General features: G+C 45.6%; 1 protein-coding gene across 1 annotated transcript in view; it reads left to right on the top strand.

Annotated features, from left to right (window-relative positions):
• LOC115469675 (mucin-2-like) overlaps positions 1-17,056 on the top strand; it is a 193,110-nt gene that overhangs the window by 95,311 nt on the left and 80,743 nt on the right. Inside the window, exons 25-27 of the mRNA XM_030202463.1 lie at positions 8,216-8,359; positions 9,700-9,762; positions 11,028-11,048. Coding sequence (XP_030058323.1) covers positions 8,216-8,359; positions 9,700-9,762; positions 11,028-11,048 — 228 coding nt within the window. The remainder of the gene's footprint in view (positions 1-8,215; positions 8,360-9,699; positions 9,763-11,027; positions 11,049-17,056) is intronic.

Raw genomic sequence — 17,056 nt, 5'->3', positions numbered from 1 at the left:
GTACAAATTGGGACTGAGCACTTCCAAACCCTTGTTCTCGGAGAGACTCCTCGCAGCCCATCAAAGTAACCGAATACTTCCACTCCACTGTACGTTGCAAAATTTCTTCTACCAACCCCAACACCCCGACCCACAGAGCATGCAGTGAAGGACATTCCATAAAGGAGTGTAGAAAAGTGTCCACACTCCCCTTACACTTATTACACATGTCATCCTGCCACAACCCCAACACCTTCCCTCTGGATTTAGTGATATGTACCCTATGGAGGATTCTATACTGTAAGTCTTGAAGGGAAGCGTTCGGGGTGATCCTTCTTAAATTGTTAAAGACTGCTCCCAGGCGTTCCACTGTGATATCTTCTACTACCTCCCTGCTCCATGTCTCCGCTAAATGTGTCATATGTGATGCCTTCTGATGATCTCTAATCATTTGATGCCACCTTGCCAGCCCATTACATGGCGAATTTGTTTGTAGAAAAAGGTGATCTAATTTAGTAAACCGAACTATAGTCCGACTCCTGCGCTCCTCACTCAGCACATAATCTCGCACCTGTAGGTATGCAAAGAATTGGGAGCCAGCAAGCTGTAGTTCATTTTTAACCGTTTCAAACATTTGGAGAACTCCATCCTCCTCTCTTCTAAGTTGGCCTATAAATCTACAGCCTTTTTCCCGCCACCCGGTAAATACCGACATTCCCATTCCTGCCGGGAAGTCCATGTTCCCCACTAATGGCATAAATGGGCTAATCCCCTTGCCTGCATCCCCATGTCCTCTCCACCATCTCCAAGCCCGTTGTAACGCAGCCACATATGGGTTTTCCACTAACTTCCTCGCCCCCCGCAATGCCCAAGATTCTAAGACCGCAAAAGGATCGTTCGGCCTACACCAACTCTCCCAGAAATCTTGTAAGGCATAGTGTCCCTCTCCCGACATCAGTTCGTGTATCCACCGCATTAACGCTGCTACATTATATCTCCTCAAATCCGGAAGTCTGTCCTCCTTGTGCTTTGCCCTGTATCAACTTAGCAAAGGCAATCCTAGGGCATTTGGCAGGCCAGATAAAAGTACCAACAGTGCTGCGATACTTTTTCTCCTCTCCCTTTCGCACCCACAGCGGAAGCATTTGTAATGGGTATAAAAGCTTAGGCAGTAGCACCATCTTAACCAACGCTATCCTTCCCATGAAATTTAAAGGCAAGTCTCTCCATTTTTGACATAATTTTTCTAGTTCTTCCAGCCGGCTTACCAGATTTCTTTTATACACCCAGGCCTGATCCGCACTAAGATATACCCCTAAATATTTAATACCATCCGTGGCCCAGCGTAATGGGAAGTTCTGCGAGTCTCTACAACGACATCGACCGCTTACGGGAAGCGCCTCTGATTTCTCAAAGTTGATGCTGAGACCCGAAAAAGTCCCAAAGGCCCGGATAAGTTGCATCACCAAAGGTAGAGTTCTAGTCGCCTCATCCATTAATAATAGCATATCGTCTGCAAATAAATTTATTTTATATTCCTCTCCTCCCACTCTTATGCCTTTCAAACTCGCCTCTTGTCTAATTCTAGCTGCCAGAGGCTCCAGCGTTAAAATGAATAATAACGGTGACAACGGGCATCCCTGCCTGGTTCCGCCCCCCAAAGAGAAAACCTCTGTCAAAGAGCCATTTATAAGAATTTGAGCTGTCGGTGAGCTATACATAGCTCGGACCCAAGCCAGAAACTCCCCTTGGATGCCGAAGCGCTCCAAAATCCAGAACATATATTTCCACACCACCTTATCAAATGCTTTCTCAGCATCCAGGCTGGCCAAAACCACGTCCCCCGTCCGTCCTTTCCCCTCCATTAGAATCCGACTCACTTTCAGTATGTTTGCCGATGCAAATCTACCCTTAACAAAGCCCACCTGATCTGGATGAACCAGACAGGGGACCACCCATCCCAATCGGTCCGCCAACACCGATGCCAAAATCTTTACATCTTGGTTCAAGAGGGAGATTGGTCTGTACGAGCCCACCAACTCCCCGTCTTTCCCTGGCTTGGGGAGTACCACTATGTGTGCATGATTCAACACTGGTCCCAGACTACTCTGCTCTCTGATGTCCTCACACATAGCAATAAATGGATCTACTATCATATCCTGAAGGATTTTATAATATTCCACTCCCAGCCCGTCTGGACCCGGTGCCTTTGCCAACGGGATGCGCTTGATTACAATCTGAACTTCCTTCCCTTGTATTGGCGCGCTCAGCATCCTCTGTTGCTCCTCTGATACAGTGGGCAGTCCCACCCCCTCCAGGAATTCCCTACATTTATCCTCAGAAAATGACCCTTCCTTGTATAGCGCTGAAAAAAAATTTACAAACTCCCTTTTAATAGCCGGAAGTGTAGCACAAATCTGCCCATTCTTGTCTCTAATTTTACTGATAAATTTCCTGGCAGGCCTCTGGTTTACTAGAGACGCTAACATCTTACCCGTTTTGTTGCCCCACCGATGTAACTTGTATTTATACAAATTGACATTGTAAATCGCTTCCTCGTCCAGGACCTCCTGTATTTCTTTCCTGCACTCCATGTAAGCCTGCCGTTTACCTATAGAGGAGCAACCAATAAGGGCCCTTCGCGCCTCCCGCAGCTTCATGGTTAGATCTTTAAGTTTCATCCCTCGTTTTTTATTTTTCGAGGCCACATATGAAATAATTTTCCCTCGCAACATGGCCTTCGCCACCTCCCAGAAAATCCTCGGGCTCACAGACTGCTCTTCATTATCGGTTTTATATTCCAGCCAGCTCTTCCTTAAATAAGAGCAAAATTCCCTACTCTGATATAGAGCCGGGTTCATCCTCCAGCGGGTTGGACCCTCCCTGCTCCCTCATGCCCACTCTGCCCAAACGGGGGCATGATCAGACACATCTGGCTCTCCAATTCCCGACCTTACCGATGCCAAACCTACCGAGTGGGAGACAAGCAGGTAGTCAAGACGGGAGTAGGCTCCATGAGGGTGGGAAAAAAATGTGTAATCAGTATCATCTAAGTGTTGTTGCCTCCAGACATCCACCAAATCTAATTCTCTCATGAGAAAGTTCACCCCTTTATCTTCGTGATCCTTTTCTGCTTTCCTTGGGGGTTTGCAATCTATTGACGGGTCACTGGTAATGTTAAAGTTCCCCCCTACAACAAGTTGGTAATTGTCTAGAGACATCAACCTAGCTGCCAACAAGGTGAAAAATTTATGACAATACACATTTGGAGCATATACATTACAAAGCCCCACCTTAATCCACTGTAGCACTCCTGCCACTATCAAAAATCGCCCTTCTGGATCCTGATACATTGTATGTAAGTCAAAAGCAATAGATTTTCTGATTAGAATAGCCACCCCCCCCCCCCCCCTCTTTCTCCCATTGTATGATGCATAATATATGTCCCCAACCCAGTCCTTCTTCAATTTAAGGTGTTCTAACCTGCTGAGGTGAGTCTCTTGAATCATGGCCACGTCAGCTTTCTGACGTTTCAGAGCCTGCAAAATTTTTGTTCTCTTTACTGGGGAATATACTCCATCTACATTCAGTGATATAATTTTAATGTTAGCCATGCATCTCCATTTGTCTCCAAGCAGCGTGAGAATCTATTCCTCGTGTGGCCCAAGGGCTTCCCAGCTGAGCCCTCGGTAACCAGAGACATTGCTCTTGCCCCCCCCCCCCCCCCCCCCCGGTGCCTCATACCATCCCCGTACCTCTCATACATTTGCCACTCCCTCAGTCCTAGAGTTAACAAAATAAACATCCAGTAATAAACCCACCCTCCCACCCTCTCCCCCCTTCCCCCCTGCACATCCCTCCCTCTACCCGCCTCCCTACCCCTTTCTCCAACCCCCAAACCCCTCTTCCCTCCCTTCCCCTGCCCTCCCTCTGCACACATCATATTCCATTGTTCCATCATCCAGACCCACAGCCATACACCTCTTTCCCCCCAACCCATCATTACCAACTCTATTACCCCGCATCCACCTCACCCTCTCGTAGAGTATGTACCCCTCTTCTGACACTAACCTATGTGCGCCCTTACTCTTCCTTACCCCATGCTCTAAAACTACTGAATAGCTCAAATAGTCCACAACCATTTGCAATACATCAAAAGAAGATAGAAATGAGAAAAAGAAAGAGACAAAAGAAAGAAAAAAAAAGGGGGGGGGGATTATTAATCAGAATTGTAACAGTGCATACAGAACAATTAACGCAACTTTAACAGTATGGGGCTTTGTCTGTGTAACCTCTGCTGGGACCAATTTGAAATCATAGCTTATAAATGCTATCTCCAGCAGTCCCACCCGGTCTTCTGCATCCACCTTCTGGTGTCCATGCTCCATTCTATACTCAGGGTCCACCATCTCTTTCAACGACAACATCCCCGATCTTTCTGATCCTTTAACCTATGCGCGTTTCCTCTTCTTCACTTGTACACATTTATACACCTCAGGAGCCTCACACTTACAAAGGTCCACGGTCCCACCTCATGCACTGATCAAATCCTCTGCTTTTATAACTTCTCCACGAACTCTGCCAGCTCTTTGGGGTCGGTAAAGAAGAATACTTTATTATCCTGTACAATCCGCACTTTAGCAGGAAACATCAAGGCAAATTTCACCCCTCTGTCAAAGAGCCTTTTGCAGTGCTGCCCCATCTTCCTTCTCTGTTCAGAGACTGCTGCTGAGTAGTCCTGAAAAAACATCAATTTATGCCCCTCATACTCCAAGCTTTTCTTCTTTCTAAAAGCCTGCAGGATCATTTCTTTCTCTGCATAATTAAGTACCTTCACAATCACTGTCCAGGGCCGCTTTTCTCCTTCCTTCAACACACCTATTCTGTGAACTCTCTCAATCTTCGGAGCACCCTCGGCCATTTGAAGATCCAGCTGCTCCGGTAGCCATTGTTCCACTAATTGCCTTAAATCTCTGTCCTTAACTGATTCAGGGATGCCAACAATGCTAATGTTGCTCCTCCTGCTTCTATTTTCTTGATCATCTACCTGCTGTGCCAGCCTCAGGCATTTCTGCTCCAGTACAGCAATTCGCGCCTCCGTGGTCTCCATCTTGTCCTCTTGCAGGGACAGTCTTTCCTCAGCCTGCTGCAGCCTCGTGCTTTGCCGCTCCACCGACTCACAAATCTGCTCCACTGAGGCTTGAAACTTGGAAAGCTTCTCTTCCAGTATAGCCGTGACCTGTTGGATGAGCCCCTGCATTGTATCTGCAGATTGGCTCGTCACCCCCGCGATCTCTTTCGCCATCGCCATCTTGGAGCTTCCGTCCAACACACGTGGTTTTTGTAGGCGCTGATTTTTCGCTGGCATACCAGCCATCTACCTGCACACTGGAATTGCAACCACCGCAGACGAGAGCCCTTGGTTTCCGCTACTGTTCCAGGTATTTTCTGTGCCAGCTGACGGGGTCTATGCGGGCTAATTTTTAAAACTTAGAAGGAGGCTGGAGCGGAGTCGATCTTCGGACGTCCGCTCAGCAGCGCTGCATCACGTGACCCCCACTTAGCATTTCTATAGCGCTGCCAAGGCCTTCAGATTCGTCCTGCAGATTGGGTTTTAAATGCTCAGTCTAGAATTAATATAAATTCTTTCAGTCAATAAATCATTTTTGTAGCTTTAGAATTCTGCATTTTGTTTATATCTTATTCTAGAAAGACTTGTATAGGTGATTTTATTTCTTCTCTCACGCTGTCCTTTTTAGGTTGTGAAGACCTCTCTATCACTATGTTCACTGTAGCTAATCCAGTTTCCTCATTTATTACCAAGCTTACATTTCTCATTTGATCCCTTGTCCTGGTCTTTTCCATGGCTTTCATATTAATGGCTGCAAGGGCCCTTCAGAGCATGTCTAGCCCAAGAACCTGCCAAACCCTTCACCCTTTCATTAAATTCATGCACAACTTTTAAAACAAATACTTCTAATTTAACAACAGCTTTATACAAATCCTATATAATAAAACGCACTTCCAATGTTCTGAAGCTGAGAAAGTGAAGCCTTGAAGCATTCGTGCTCTCTCTAAAGCTGTATCCATCTCATGAAGTGACGTCCGTTTACTTCCGGGTATGTCACACGCAGCACTGACCAATCACAGGTGGGAGGGCGGCGATTGGCTGTACCGTTCAGTGGGTGTGCACGGTGAGCTGTGCACGGCAGCGGAGGTTGGGCGGTTGGCGGAGGGGCAGAGATTTGGGCGGTGTGGTGCTGTAAGGGGAAAGAGAATCGCTGGGTGACTGGAGGGGGGGCAGGGGAGAGAGCACAATCGCTGGGTGCCTGGGGGGGGGGCAGGGGACATAGGAGAATCGCTGGGTGGCTGGAGGGGGGGCAGGGGAGATAGGACAATCACTGGCTGGCTGGAGGGGGAGCAGGGGAGACAGGAGAATCGCTGGGTGGCTGGAGGGGAGGCAGGAGAGATAGGACAATCACTGGGTGGCTGGAGGGGGGGCAGGGGAGAGAGGAGACTCGCTGGGTGGCTGGAGGGGGAGCAGGGGACAGAGGAGACTCGATGGGTGGCTGGAGGGGGGGCAGGGGAGAGAAGAGCATCGGTGGGTGGCTGGAGGGGGGACAGAGGAGACGCACTCGCACCCAGCAGTCTCACTCTCTCTCTGTCACACACACACACTCGCACATTCACTCTCTCTCTCTCTCTCTCACACAGTCAATCTCACACATACTCTCTCAAACATACACACTCCGAGGAAAACCTTGCTAGCACCCATTTCATTTGTGTCAGAAACAGGCCTGTTTTACTTGTAAAAAAATAAAATGGTCTTGTTCTATAACTTATTTGGCCTTTTAGACTTAAACTATCTTTTTAAAAGCAGACCAGACAATATTCAGCCAGCAAAAGTCAGTGTTATTTTATGCATTGACCATTCCCTGATAAATTAGAACTAGATATTCAGTGCCAGCCAATGTCCAGTCACCAACATTGAATATCCTGGTCTGACTGGACTGCTCCTGGCTGCCAGGACCTGTATAAGACATTTAAGTGGGTCCCCACTGAATATCAGCCAGGACCCACATAAGAGTATTTCCACTTTTCTGCACCCCTAATTCTAACCCTCTCAATAAAGAGCAATAGGACCCCTCCTGACCTCCCTCCCAACCCTCCAAAGAGCAATACTCCCTCCTTCCTGCCCCCCCAAAAACAACAGCCTCCTCTTTCCTAATCCTTTCAACCAAAATAATGTTTTCTCATAAAGTCCTCCAACCCCTCTGACCCCTATTGGTCCCCCCCCCCAGGCCTACTTTAACCCTCCCTGGTGGTCCAGCTGGCTCTTTGGGCAGGGAGAATCCCTAGTCACTTCTGTCCATGCTAGCTGTGGCCTCAAAATGGCACCACAACCTCTACCACAAGAGTTGTTAGAGGTTGTGGCAGCCATTTTGAGGCTACAGCTGGCATTGGCAAGAAGAACTGTGGATCACTCCTGTCTGAATACCCAGATGGGCCACTAGGGAAGGTTACTGTAGACCCAGGGGTCCTACAGGGGTCATTTAGGTTTGGAGGCTTTAGGTGGGGGACCTATTTTGGGGGGGGGGTATGAAAAGAGGGGATCTATCGTTCTTTGTGGGGGTCAGGAAGGTGGAGGCTACTGTTTCTTTGGGGTAGGCGGGGAGGGATGGAAGGCCACTACTTGGAAGTAATATGGGTACCGACCGTTATTCAGTGATGGCAACCACATAGCTAACTGGCCAAAGTTAGGATTGTTTTTTAATGGTCATAACTGCCCAGTTAGCTAAGAAGGCACTGGCACCCTCCTAACTCCCCAAGCAACAACAGAGAGGGTCCAAAAGTGCATAAACCAAGACAGCAAAGAAAGTACAAAGGAGCCCTCAAGACTGGAACAACAGAGAATCCTTTAATGCAATAGATTCAACATGGGCCGTGTTTTGGCGCAAAAGAACACCTGCCTCAGGGGTCAAATAATATACTCGCAATTGTAAATAAAATTCAAAATGGTCCTTCCAACCACACTGCATCAGGGTATACAGCAGGACAGACCGAGTGCATCTAAACACAATAATGGCTTCCAACAAACCACCAGAAAAAGAAGCTTGCCTGCTTAAATTGTTTGAATATCTAGTATATGGTTTTTAATTCCAGGAATGGGCCTGTCACTGTCCTCAGTACACCCACTGCACTGCTTGCTAACATACAATTTCTTGCATTTTCTCAGCTGTATACTGTGACTTCCAGAATGTCCACCTGCAAGTTGGCAGCAACACTTTTGAGTACTTCAGTGATCTTAACTGCACATGGCATTACCAACCATGCCAATGCCCCTTCAATATGAAAGGGTATCCAACTGTGAATTCTGAAGGTAGGAGCATTTCAGAGTATGGTTTACCTATTTATAATATAATAAAGTCATTTTACCCTGCTACTGTATCAATGTCCTTCCATTTCCCCTGAGGACTGTCTTCCCTCCCCCATCCCTACATCTTGTCTTGGTCTCCTATCCCTTCCTGCAGCTTGCAGTTTCTCCTGTCCCTTACCAACTTATCCCTCTTTGATGTGGGCACTTCCTTTCTACCCACACTGTAAACAGAGCTCAGTAACTGGCAGCCACATATGAATAGAGTTAGACTGTTGGTGTGAAGGTGAAAGAGGGCGATGAAAATGATAAAGGGGATGGGACGACTTCCCTATGAGGAAAAGCTGAAGCATCTAGGGCACTTCAGCTTGGAGAAAAGATGGCTGAGGGGAGATATAATAGAGGTCTATAAAATAATGACTGGAGTGGAACGAGTAGACGTAAATCATTTGTTTACTCGTTCCAAAAATACTAGGACTATGGGGCATGCGATGAAGCTACAAAGTAGTAAATTTAATGCAACTCAGAGAAAATGTTTCTTCACTCAACATGTAAATAAACTCTGGAATTCGTTGCCAGAGAATGTAGTAAAGGTGGTTAACTTAGCGGGGTTTTAAAAAAACTCTGGACGCCTTCCTAAAGGAAAAGTCCATAGACCATTATTAAATTGACATGGGGAAAATCCACTTCTTTTTTCTGGGATAAGCAGCATAAAATGTATTGAACTTTTTCGGGATCTTGACAGGTATTTGTGACCTGCATTGACCACTGTTGGAAACAGGATGCTGGGCTTGATGGACCCATGGTCTGTCCCAGTGTGGCAATACTTATGTACTTATGAGGAAGGAATTTGTGACTGGAAGCCTTAATGTTGGCCTCTGTTGAGATCCAGGACCAAGGGTTGACCATAGATCACAATTTGGATTAATTCAAGTGCCCTCTAATGGTACTGGGGTGGTTCTCTTGCTCTCTTCACTCAGGGGGTCTTTTACTAAAGCTTAGCTTGAGTTATCTGCGGCAGGCCCCATAGGAATAAAATGGGCCCTGCTGCAGATAATTCAAGCTAAGCTTTAGTAAAAGATCCCCTCAGCTCTCTCAGTAACTCTCCTACGTATCAAAAAGAACAAGCCTCAGTGCATCTTAACTTAAATCACAACATCAGATGGAGTAAAGAGTGCAATTTTATGTGTAGGCCACAATCCTGGCTATATCCTGGCTGTAAAAATTACATCCTTGTAGTAATATTTTTTTTATTTTTATTAATCAAACATGCATATTTTACAAATATCTACATTTTTTGATTTCTTTATGATGATCTGGCAATTTTTTCTGTACTTTTCCTCCAGGATGCTACAACTGTGGTCCACACAAATACTACGACCCAGATAAGAAGACCTGTGTCAGCTGTGGTGAGTAGAGACTTAAACCAACCCTAGTGTCGGAAAGGTTATTGAGAGTGATGTAGGGTTACTTAGTCCCCGTCCTATGTCACAGTACAGTTAAGCTGATGTAGTAACTCATGGGAAATCCCATAGTTTTTGGTCGTTTTGTGCAACCTTCATAGAAACGTTTGCTACAGAAACCAGTACTGCAGTGTAGTTATACTTTTGGCAATATCTAGCCTATGAAGATGTTTTTGCTTGCCAGTTTTTGCTGAATTCAGAATTATTTGTCTACAAACCACCCATCCCATTACAGTACTAGGTGGGAAGCATCACAGTAAATTATATAACACCAATTGTACTCTCTACCCTGGTATGGGATGCCATAACAGGTCTTTGTAAGCCACATTGAGCCTGCAAATAGGTGGGAAATGTGGGATACAAGTGCAATAAATTTTATTTATTTTAGTTACATTTGTACCCCGCGCTTTCCCACTCATGGCAGGCTCAATGTGGCAGGCAATGGAGGGTTAAGTGACTTGCCCAGAGTCACAAGGAGCTGCCTGTGCCAGGAATTGAACTCAGTTCCTCAGTTCCCCAGGACCAAAGTCCACCACCCTAACCACTCCTCCTCCTTAATAAATAATAATAATAATAATATATATTGAACTTTACTATTTGAGAGGGAGAAAACAAGCAGAGAATTTCATAGATGTGATCTTACATGCAAAATGTTGAAATTTCTTGGGTTTCGCAAATTCATGATTGATAATTATTACTGGTTAGTACATTGGTGTTTAAGTCCCTCGAATGAGATAGATTCAATGAGTGGTAAATATGAGATTGACTCCCAAGCCTGGTGTCTTCACCTGGAGTCAGGACTGGGGGTGCCCTAGAGATAGAGCTCAGATGTCCCAGTCATTTCATAAAGGTGACACTAATGTTCAGAACCCAGGTGCCTGTACACAAGGTTCTAGAAGATGCCATGGTCTGTGGCTCCTGGCTAAAGGATTGCACTGCAGTGGTTATGAGATTACAAATAAAGGGGGGAATTTGTGTAATTGCCAATGAAGGCTCATGGTACCACCACTTCAGCAGAGGTCAGATCCAATTTAACTGGAAACCAAAAGGAGGAGGAGGAAATGATGGCAAAATAATAAAAGAAATTGGTAGATTCCTGAGGGGTTGGGGAAGCAATTCTTATTCAGAGGGCACTTCAGAAGTGGCAATCTTTTTAACTGTCATGTACTACTTTCCTTTCTAAAATATTGTACCTCTGTTTTACTTTTCAGACTTCAACACGACGACACCAGGTAGGTCCCAATACCTTAACATTTAATTCATATGACTGAGGAAATGGTTCCATAAGAAACCCAGAAGGTCAGCCCAGTGACCCAGCTTCTCAGTCTCACTTATCTACAAAATAACTGTGTTAAATACAGAAATCCTCACATTTCCTGCCTACAGAGAGGAAGAATCCATGATTTCTTATGCAAGAGAATCATCATCAGGCATTAATTGACATCTTACCAAAATCCAAGATATGCTGTAATTTATTTCGTGTGAATAACTACAGAATTATAGACTCAGGACCTCTGGAACTTTGCAGAATACTTTCAGGTTGCTATTCAGAAGCACTTATGTGCTCAGTATTGGTGCCAACTGCATGTGTATAAAAAAAAATCCATTGTGCTTATTCAGATTACATAGAAACAGAGAAAAATGTAGGCAGATAAAGACCTTATGGCCTATCCTTTCTGCCCATCCATGCCATCTGCTCTCCCTGTCACTCCGTTTGAGATCCTAAGTACTCGTCCCAAACTCTTTTGAATTCAGATACTGTTTTCATCTCCACCTGTTCCACTGGAAGGCCGTTCTACAAATTCATCACCCTTTCTGTGAAGAAGTATTTCCTCAGGTTACTTCTGAGTCTATCCCCTTTCACCTTCATCCTATGCCCCCTCATTCCAGACTTTCCTTTCAGCTGAAAGAGACTTGCTTCCTGTGCATTTATGCCACATAGGTATTTAAATCTCTATCATATTTCTCCTCTCCTGCCTTTCTTCCAAAGTATACACGTTCTGGTCAATATTCAGCCCTATTAAACCATCCAGAAACAGCCGCTGACCAGTTAAATAGCATTTTGCCGCCAAACCACTAATATGTAGTGTGAGATAACCAGTTATCTCTTCTGAATATTTGTGGTCAGCGCAGAAAAGACAATAAGTACATAAGTACATAAGCACCGCCATACTGGGAAAAGACCAAGGGTCCATCAAGCCCAGCATCCTGTCTCCAACAGCGGCCAATCCAGGCTTCAAGAACCTGGCACCCCCCCCCCCCCCCCCCCCAAAAAAAAAAAAAATTAATAATGTTCAATGGACTTTTCCCTCAGGAATCTGTCCAAACCCCCTTTAAATTCCGTAAGGCCAGCTGCTGTCACTACATTCTCTGGCAACGAGTTTCAGAGTCTAGCTACACGCTGAGTAAAGAAAAACTTTCTCCTATTTGTTTTAAATCTACCATATTATAGCTTCATCTTGTGTCCCCTGGTTTTGTTGTTGTTTGAAAGTGTAAACAAATGCTTCACATCTGTCCGCTCTACTCCGCTCATTATCTTGTAGACTTCTATCATATTGAAACGGGTGGGAAATCAGGAGACGAAAGGCAAACTTTGGTACCAAACAAGGCAACTTTATTGCTAGCAAGTGAACAGCACCGAGTAGTCTCGGGACACTGTGTGTCATAAATCATCTGACACTTACATTTATACTTCCCTACTGGGCCTGCGCATTTGGCCCCTTACACATCACAACTGGCATGCGCAGTAAACTTCTGTAGTTCTTACAGTACAAAATTGTAGTCCCAGTACATACTCACGTCATAACACTGAAATGATACTGGCAAGAAAAACGAAACTTAGCAGCTTATTCTTCACACACACACAATGCTCCTTTCTAGCACAGGAGATAAGGTTCGGCTCAGGAATGCAGGGGGTGTCAGCACCCTCCAAGGTCGCGTTGCTACATGCAAGCTGGTCTTGTATAGGCCTTGCAAACTACTGTTACAAGCTATATGTCTAATAGTCCTGCATTCTGTCCTTACATTAGTAAACAACAACCTTCTTGGTTAGTAAACAGTAAAACTGGATAAGGCACAAATGTCCAGTGCAGTAATAAGGTGTGGCTAAACAGCCAAAAGCAGAGGTAGAGTGCATAAGTCCATCAGTAGGCACAAAACATGAGGTTGTCCTGTTGTTCAGCAGTATTAGGGTAGTATTCGGCGTTCCACTCCTTCAATATCACCCCTCAGCCGCCTTTTCTGCAAGCTGAAGAGCCCTAACCTTCTCAGCCTTTCCTCTTAGGGAAGTCGTTCCATTCCCTTTATCATTTTCGTCGCCCTTCTCTGCACCAGTTATATCACGTGATCAGCTCTGACCAGCTAAGTTTAGCAACAAAATTGGACCGTTTAAATAGCAGTCCTGTTTGACCGCTATAAACTTAACCAGCTAGCACTAAATATTTACTTAGCCGGTTAAGTTTCAGCCAGCCAAAAAAACCCCAGATATTCAATGCCGGGGTCAACGTTAATCGCGGCACTTATGTAGGCTGCCTCCCGTGGTCTGAATGTCGGGCACATTGAGCTCTTTAAGTCTGTCCTGATACGCTGTATGACGAAGACCACTGGCCATTTTAGTAGCCGCCCACTGAACCAACTCCATCCTGTTTATATCCTTTTGAAAGTGCAGTCTCCAGAATTGTACACTAAATGGCCAAAGTTCTCTGTTTTAAGATAGGATGTACTTTGGGGCATGCCAGAGCAATGTAAAGGAGTTCTTTAGTAAAGTGCATTGCATTTTTCACTTATTGCACCTTAATAGCAAAACATAAGGGGGCCCTTTTACTAAGCTGTGTAGGCACCTACGTAGGTCCAACGTTCATCAGTTTGGAGTTACCGCCTGGCTACCATGTGACCCGTGCAATAATTTAATTTTTGATGCACGTACGGTATGCGCGCCAGAAAATATATTTTATTTTCTGAACCACAGTGAAAACCGGGTGGTAACACCGACTTGATGTGCGTAGGTGATTACCACATGGTTAACGTAAGAGACCTTGCCGCTAAGTCAATGGCTGGCGGTAAGGCCTCAGACCCAAAGTGAACACGCGCCAATTTTTACTTTGCTGCATGTCCATTTTCGGGGCAAAGTTTTTAAAAAGGCCTTTTTAAAAATGGGCTGCGGTAGTGTAGGCGTGTGTTATGGACGCTCACAGATCCACTTTTCAGTGCACCTTAGTAAAAGGACCCCCAAAGTGCAGTAAGTGTAAAGGCAGCACAGCAACTGTTGGGAGCGGGGAGGGGGTGCCCAGCATGCCTTCTACAGTTTCTACACAGAAATGTTCATTAGCACACGTTAACTCTGGTTGCATTTAACGTGGACACACATGTCTCCCATTGAGGAGACGCTAAGTGAACCTGCATTAACTGCACAAGTAACATTTAAAAAGAAGTATGTTCCATGCACTACCTGCAGTATGCTATCCATGCTTACTCTCCGCTTATGACCTGCCTAGTTCCTACCCCCAACACAAAATGCACTTAATGCGTCAATTAGCTCGCACTAACTGCTAAGCCACTGCAGGAACCATGCTTGTGTAATAGCAGTTAATGTTTGCTAATTCATGCATTTAACAGCTTAATACACTTTAATACAAGCTGCCCAATATTCAGCACTATCTAACCAGCCAATTCAAAGTGAATGGGCTGTGTCAGCATTAGAGCACGGCTGCCACTAACATGGCTTAGTAAACAAGGGGGGGGGGGGGGTAATGTTTTACATAAAGCACATTAACACACACAAATAATATTTTCCTAATTCAGGGGCAGATGCACTAAGGTCCTCGGAAGAGCCCTTCCCTTACCAATTCCATAGTGAATCGGTAGGGAACGGCCATGCATCAAGGAAAGGGAATGCAAATGAGCTGCTCGTTGTATCTTTCTTACATTCTCTATTCCCTCAGAAGCCAGTTGGCCGGTCGAGCATGTGTTATGCAATTAGGAAGGACTTCTCTGAAGAAAAAAAAAAAAAGGACGTCCCTGTTTTTCTTACCTGCCTAAACTGACCACAACCACAGTTCTCTCAATATTCCCCTCCAATGTTGTTTTCATCTTGCGGCCCCCCCCCCAGGATTGGGACGTGCGAGGACGTCCAAATCAAAACTTTTTGGACGGCCCTTCCTCCAGGTCTCTCTCAGTCAATCCCAGCACGTTTAGCTGATACTGGTAACAGCTAAACGCGCTGTGATTGGCTGAGAGAGACCTGGAGGTAGGGACATCCAAAAAGTTTTGATTTGGACGTCCTCGCACGTCCTGATCTTGGGGGGGGGGGGGGCACAAGCTGAAAACAACCTTGGAGGGGACTGTTGAGAGAACTGTGGTTGTGGTCAGTTTAGGCAGGTAAGAAAAACAGGGACATCCTTTTTTTTTTTCCTTCAGAGAAGTCCTTCCTAATTGCAGGTAAGAAAAACACGTCCAAGAAGGACGCCCATCACAAAAGCTGCAGGAAGACGTCCAGCTTGTGTTAGACGTCCCTGACGAGCACTTGGACGTGGCTAGGCAAAGAAGGACATCCATAAAGGATGTCCCTGACGAGCACTTGGACGTTTTTTTTCCCGATTTTTTTTTTTTACATTTATAGAAGTTTTTAGAGGCTGCGCAGCCCCAACGAGAGGTACAGACCTCCCATTAGATTTTCCACAGTTAGGCAATTGGAAAATGGTAGTGCATCTCATTACAATACGATTTATACACATTGGGGTACTAATTTGCTCATCTGCATTCTGTTTTCATTAGCTGCTACCGTAATCAGAAAATAGCTCGGAGAAGCATTTAGTGCATGCCACAGTTTACTACTTGCTCGTTAATGGCTCATTAAGTTTAGTGCATCTGGCCCTTGGTCCTGAAGTACCACAAGGGTGAATGGGTATTCCCACGGTATCCAGCTAATGCATTACGAATAGCAAGCACTGATTGTATATTGCAGGGTTAATGTGGGAGCACTTAGTGCTTCCTAAATAGGAGGTGGTAAGTGCTCCTGTGTTCATTTTTTGCAGGTTCTGTGTGCAATTGGGAACATTAGTGTGCAATCATTAAACCTGGGCTTAGTGCACTGGAAAATCCTGCTTTAGAAAGCATTAAGCTCAGGTTTACCACACTTTAGTAAAAGAGCCCTTATGGACCTTATTTACCAGGCAGAATTAGGTGGTTAACACAGAAATTACCATGTATTAACAGTTAAGGGGTAATTCATCAAGCAGTGTCAGGGCCTTAAGTTGTGCTATTGGGCTCTTAATGCATCTTAAATGGCCCTAATGCTTCTTGACAAAAAAGACCACAGCGGTATTCAAGTCACTGCAGATTAAATGGTAATGAGTTTACAAATCGCCTTGGGGTGCAAAAATCATTCTGGGGTTATTTCACTGCCCAGGGAAATCAGGCACAAAGCTACGTTCTGATGGTCCCAGGATTCCACCTCCAGCTTAAGGGCTCCCCTGACTTAAGCCCCACCCACTTTACTCTTTAAAGCCCCTATTCCCCCTGCCCCCTCCTCAAGGGCAACCCTTGCCCCCTCAAAGAGCTACATTAACATTATTGGTGGTCTGAGGGGGGTCTTTGGGCAGGAGCAATGCACAGTTTCTCCTGCCCAGCCTGGTGCTGCATCGAAAATGGCATGACTACCGCCAGGGGTCATATTTCCTTATATGGAAATATGACCCCCCCCCCCCCCAGCAGTAGTTGCCATTTAGAATGTGGTGCCAGACTGGGCAGGAGTGATCAGGCATCACTCCTACCAAGGACTCCTGGAGACCTCCCCCTTGGACCAACAATAATGTTAAGATAGCCCTTTGAGGGGGCAAGGGTTACCTTTGAGGTAGGGGTGAGGGAAGGGGAGTGGGAGGCTTGAACTTGTGGGGGTAGGTGGAGCTTGAGTCAAGGGTGGCATTTAAGCTGGGAGCTGGAAGCCTGTGGTGATCCTGCTCTGGCATCTCAGGAGCATCAGGATGCGGCTTTGTGAACCGATGCTCCCAGGCACTTGGAATAATGCAAACAGCGTTATTCTTTTACCATGAGGAACAGCAGCCTGCGATACCAGGATGCTGCAAGTTGCTGAATCCGGTGGAAAGTCAAAGTGCAGTAAAAGGTGAACTTTTTACCACACCTTGATGATTTCCCCCTTTAATGGGGCCACTTGAGCATGTAAGTGTACACTTGCCCATGAAAATGACAGTATACCATACTCTTAAATGCTCAAATGGTGTGA

This window comes from Microcaecilia unicolor, chromosome 4 (assembly GCF_901765095.1).
Source record: "Microcaecilia unicolor chromosome 4, aMicUni1.1, whole genome shotgun sequence".
Lineage (NCBI taxonomy): Eukaryota > Metazoa > Chordata > Amphibia > Gymnophiona > Siphonopidae > Microcaecilia > Microcaecilia unicolor.
The sequence above is the reverse complement of the archived record's forward strand: the minus strand, read 5'-3'. Positions and strand labels throughout refer to the sequence as shown.